The 5426-nt window shown below is 51.1% G+C and overlaps 1 protein-coding gene across 5 annotated transcripts in view; it reads right to left on the minus strand.

Annotated features, from left to right (window-relative positions):
* The window catches only part of Nlrc5 (NLR family CARD domain containing 5), an 88052-nt gene that overhangs the window by 32706 nt on the left and 49920 nt on the right, over positions 1-5426 (minus strand). For all 5 annotated transcript variants that reach the window (XR_003711808.1, XR_003711809.1, XM_028770334.1 and 2 more), the window contains 6 exons: positions 5096-5188; positions 4617-4700; positions 3926-4015; positions 3156-3200; positions 2392-2475; positions 990-1073 (listed from right to left, as the gene is read on the minus strand). Coding sequence is in view for 3 of the 5 variants with exons in the window: in XM_028770334.1 (XP_028626167.1) it covers positions 990-1073; positions 2392-2475; positions 3156-3200; positions 3926-4015; positions 4617-4700; positions 5096-5188 (480 nt within the window). In the remaining 2 variants the exon portion in view is untranslated. The remainder of the gene's footprint in view (positions 1-989; positions 1074-2391; positions 2476-3155; positions 3201-3925; positions 4016-4616; positions 4701-5095; positions 5189-5426) is intronic.

Below are 5426 nucleotides of genomic sequence, written 5' to 3' on the forward strand. Positions count from 1 at the left end.
TGTGTAGGACTGCAGACATAGTCAGCACCTGTGTAGGACTGCAGACATAGTCAGCACCTGTGTAGGACTGCAGACAGAGGCTGCACCTGTGTAGGACTGCAGATATAGCCTGCACCTGTGTAGGACTGCAGCCTTAGGCAGAGCAACACTAATCAGAAAATCCAAAGTCTGAAATAGTTTTAGCACTGATGTCACAGTGAAAGTGGAAAATTCCAGTCCTGACAAGTCCCAGCCCTGAGTGCAGGCCCATTATAGAAACGGGCTATTGCTTTCAGAGGGCTTACACGAGCTAATGAATGTTGTGTTTAGACCTGATTCCCTCTTCTAAGGTTTCTCATTCTGCATATACAAACATTCCAAAATCTGAAGAAAATTCAAAACCCTTCCAGTCCTGCACATCTTGGATAAAAACTACACAACCAGAAAGTAAAAACAGAGTATACAAAAAGCAAGAAGTGGACAAGGCTGTGGCAAACGACACTACGATTCGGTGGGAGGAAGGGTTTGTCTAGTGAGGGGGTTCTAGCCTGCAGTTTTTCAAAGGCTATTCTTGTATAAGAATCTCGACACTGACACCCAAGAAAAGGTTCACTGTCTGGTCACAGAAGTAGAAACGGAAGTACAGGGACTTAGCCAGCTTCCAGATGGCTGGGATAACTCCTGATTATGGCCACAGGCCTGGTTGTTCTGAAGTGTGTGAGGTATTTCAGGGACAAGGGGTTCAAAGGTGATGAGCTTAGCCATAGAGGCAGGATGAGGGAGAGACTTGTGTGTGGCTGAGAGGCAGAACCCCATGTGGTCCAGTACTTGAAGCTCCTGGGGGATGGCCTGACCTTCCACTGATGGGTCCCCTAACTCCCATAGAAAGGCTGATCGGTCTGCTGGAAGAAGGCTGGGAAAGATTTATCAAGTCCCTCCTCATAAGCCCGCACCCAGTTTCCTGCACCGCCACCTACACTGTGCACTCGGGGTTTTGTCTTATTACTTACTGGATTTCCAGAGGCCCTGGGCACTTCTCCAGAGTGGTACAGAGGTAGGCAATGCTCAGGGGTTCCAGATGGCACTCCTGAAGGCTGAGAGGGGGTAGAGGATGGGGAATCAGAGTGGACCCGGTTGTCCTAGGATACTCTTCTTCTAACAGGCGTCCTCCCCAGAACTGCAGGCCTCAGGCGCCTCTCCTATGCTCTGCAGAGCACACTCCCCTTCCCAAGCTCTCCTGTGACCACCATTATGATATCTACATGAAAGCTGCTCCATGTGGTGAATCCTCTCCATCCACTGCCTCTGCCTGAGTCAGGCCCCATCTTCAGTCACCTGGGTCACTTATCACCTCTGACTTCTACTCTCTGCTGTTTCAATCCTTCACCACCCTCTGAGTGTCTCACCTTTTTACTTTATAAAATGTGTTTTGTTTGCATGTATACATGTGCACCAGGTGCATGTCTGATGCCCATGGAAGCCCATGAAGAGGGGGTCAGATCCCCTGCTACTGGGGTTATGGATGTTAGTGACCTGCTATGTGAATACTGGGAACTGAACCTTCATCCTCTGCAGAAGCAACGAGTGCTCTTAACCGCTGGATTATTTCTCTATTCCATGTCTCACCTTTCAACACTGAAAATCTAATGGGGCCTCTCCACAGCTTAAAATCCTCAGTGGTTCCTTAGTACTCTTAAGTAAAAACTGAACGCCTTGCCCAAGCTCGCCTGCTATGTGCTCTAGCTACACATCAATGCTTCCAAACATGCCCTCATCCTGGCTTTTTTTTTCTTTTGGTTTTTCGAGACAGGGTTTCCCTGTGTAGCCCTGGCTGTCTTGGAACTCATTCTGTAGACTAGGGTAGCCTCAAACTCAGAAATCCGCCTGCCTCTGCCTCCCAAGTGCTGGGATTAAAGGCGTACGCCACCACTGCCCAGCTCATCCTGGCTTTTGCTCATGTTGCCTCTCCTGCCTGGGGCATGACAAGTTCTCTCTGAATAGCTCTGTTGACACCAGCTTAGGCATCTCTTAGGAGAGAATGTCAGATCTTGGAAAGGTCTTCTAGCCCCTTGTGACCTAGTTGGGAGATCCTCTACCTCCCAGACCAGACTTTTCTGGGGTATGAGGTAAACTTCTTTCTAGAAATGAAAGTCTCAAAAGCAGACAGCGAACCACGGCAGGGGATAGCTGGGTTTCCAGTGTGTTTCAGAGATACGATAATCTTCTCTTATGAGAGTGTCAGGCCTTAGGCTCACTGAGGTGATCCAAAGAGCCCAGCAGCCCCAGCGCTGGCCCCTGTACCCTGGCCTCTATTCCCATCTCTCAAACTCTCTTCCTCCTACTTTAATTTATAGCCCTGAGCCCCTGGCTCTGCCTAATTCCTGACCCTTAAACAAAAGTGGGATACAGTACCAGAAGCTCCTGGAGGTGTACTGCTGACTCAACTCCAGCAACTGGGCTCCAGCCTGGAATTCTGGTCCACCAGCTAGAGCATCCCTTGGAGGGGGAAAACATAGCAAAAGAAAGCCTGAGCCACACCCGTGGGTCTCCCACGCTTTCAGGACTTCCACACCTGGAAGGGATCTGGAGATTTGATCCCAGCCAGGCTTCTCATTGCTCAGGTGGAGGAACTGAGATCCATGAAAAGGAAACTGAGGCAAGGAAAATCGACAGTTCACACCTGTCTAGGGCAGCCCCCAACCAGGTGCGTGGAGACAGAATGGAGCGCCTCCTCCCCGTCCACCAACTTGACAAAACCATATTTTTGTTTCCTTGTTCCTCAATTCTTTTGCCCTTAAATCTAGGAGAGATCCTAAGTTGGGGAACCAAGAGCATCTAGCCTGGGGCTAGCCTGGCTTCTGATTGCCAGTCACATTAGCTGTGGTGAGGTCACTGCCCAGCTGGCCCCTCTGTGAGGACAACCTCCAGGGTTCGAGGCCATGACGCCTGTTGCCACCAGGGGGCAGCTGGAAGTGCCATGAACTGCTAAATTGGAGTTGGGCTGGTTTCATAGGGGCTTACAGACTAGATAGCGAGGCTGCCCCAGAGACCTTGCCAGACTTGGCGGTCATTCTTGGGCACTAGGATGTTTGTTAGGGTGGAGATCGTGCACCCACAGGAAGAAGCAGGGAGCAGAGCTACAGGCTAGCTCGACCGCCCGGATCTCCTCTTCTCACCTGCTGGTCCCAGCTCCTCGAAGGAAGACGCAGTCACTCTCAAGGCTAAAAACAAAGAGGAGGAAGCTGGTTGAGAAGACGCCACGGTCCCCTCCCCGTGGGACCAGGAAGGGCTTAGGAACCAGGGGGTAGCCTGCCACCCAGGGAATATAGTAACAATGGCTCAATTGACAGCCACTGTTACTCATGGTTGCAGGGCTCTTTCCCCATTATTTCAGCGCCCTCTCGTGGTGAACTTGGAGAGGAGGCAGGCTTTGATGCTCTATCCAAATAACATAAGGACCCTATAAAGTTAAGGACCACCACACCTCTAAGGAGTCTCAGGGAAGGACAAGATAGTCAGAGTGTTCCTAAAACTACAGGCTTTCTGTATGGGGGGGGGGGACCCAGGGCTGTGGACTGGCTGGTGCCTTCTTTTCAGCTTCATAAACTCTGGAGATGTCAGTTAGGCCAGTCCCTGAGCCCCAAAGACCACCAGCCAGATCCTAGCTTGCTCAGGAGAATCTAAGGACAACCCGGAGAGTAGGGGGAGTGGAAAGATGTTTCTCCCAAGGAGAGTTTGGAAAAATTTGACTTTTCTTGGCACTACGGAGCCACAAATTTCACTCATTCATTCATTCATTCATTCATTCCATGAACTCTTAGCACATGTTCACTGCACCTGGTATTATTTAAGACCTTGAGGATGACCCAAAGTGACCTGTGAAAATGAGGCCTCAGTGGGAGCTTATGAGGGAAGGGAGAGGGAAGGGGACAAGGCAGCCACTCACCTGACATCTAAGTGGAACACCCAATTCAGGGAAGACATACACAGGACCAAGCTAAACATAGCATCCATGGACAAGCCATTCCTGCTGAGGCTGAGGATCACACAGTGACAATGGTGAAGGACTCAGACACACTCTCTGGATGTTAGAGCACAGGGCCAGAGATGGGAGTGTCTCTGACAGCAGATGACAGACCCCAGTGAACCCCCAGGTGACCATCGAAAACCCCTCCAACTTCCAACTTCACTGCACAGCTGTGGAGATGAGCTAGTCTGGTAGGAACTTGCTCAAGGTGACAGGCTGTGTTGGTGAAGGAGCTAAGGCTGGAGCCCAGGGCACCCTCTGAATTCTCCTTTGCCACCTGATACGGGAAGTGTGGGACTCAGGGTAAGTTAAAAATGGGAGGGGACTCCTAAACAGAAACAGCAGGAAAGCTATCTCTTCTCCATGGAGATACACAGGAACTGTTTGGAGAAGGCCTGAAGCAACAGGTGGAGCCCTGAGCTCTCTGAAGTAAGTCAGTGTTTAGTCAAGCCAGGGTGAGTCCTTGTTGAACATTCGTCTGTGTGCTGCTACGGGGAGAGGGTTCATATGCACTTTCTGGTTACATCTTTGCTGTACCCAGGAGAGGACCCAGAACAACCCCTCCCACTTGTGGGTACCCAGAGGCCTTGCAGGGTGGTTAATTGCTTACTTCAAGGACTTCAGGGGACCCAGTCCTGGGAGCAACTGGGTTAGTAGGATCACTCCTTTGTCTCCCAAAGAGTTGCCTGATAGGCTGGAATGGAAGAAGCATAGGTTAGTGGATAGTGTAGGTTCTCCTTCGGTAGCAGTGTGGTCACCTGGTTCCTGGGACCGGGAACCCAATCTAAGCAGTAGGTCACATCTCTGCACTTTATACATGGGGCATATCAATCCCCTACCCACAGTGTTCTTTCCAAGATTTGTGGTCTTCTGGAGCCAGGGATGGCTGCAAAGGGTACCAGTGTGGGATGTCTATTTGGAAAGAAAGTCACTGTCCCTCCACCCCACCCTCAGGTCTCTGCAGGGTCTCTGATGTCAATGGAAAGAAAACTGGGATCAGACTCTTCAAAGGAAAACAGGACCCCTGCATTCTATCACCAGGCACCCTCTTCTGTGTCCACCACTGCCTTTCTGGAATCAAATACTCACTCAAGATGATCCAGGTGGCGGGTCTGGCAGCTCTCTCTCAGTGCCTCACAGAGCTTCTCTGTGTGCTTGGCCAGGAAGCCACAGTATGCCAGCCTGTAAGGGGCAAGACCCACAGCTCTGCAGTGCCCACCAGACATTGTACTCAGAGGAAAGCTGCCCCTAGTGGGCAGAGGTGGGATTCTGCTACATGACGTTGGGATAGACAGGAGGACTGATACACAGTATGCCCCACATAGCAGAGAAGCATAGGGCTGGGACCAGGAGGGGGAAGGGAAGGAGCTCGCAGAGGTGGAATGGGGGGAGGAGGAGAGGGAGGGGGTGGTGGAGTTGG

This window comes from Grammomys surdaster, unplaced genomic scaffold (genome assembly GCF_004785775.1).
Source record: "Grammomys surdaster isolate TR1022 unplaced genomic scaffold, NIH_TR_1.0 201, whole genome shotgun sequence".
Classification (NCBI taxonomy): Eukaryota; Metazoa; Chordata; class Mammalia; order Rodentia; family Muridae; genus Grammomys; species Grammomys surdaster.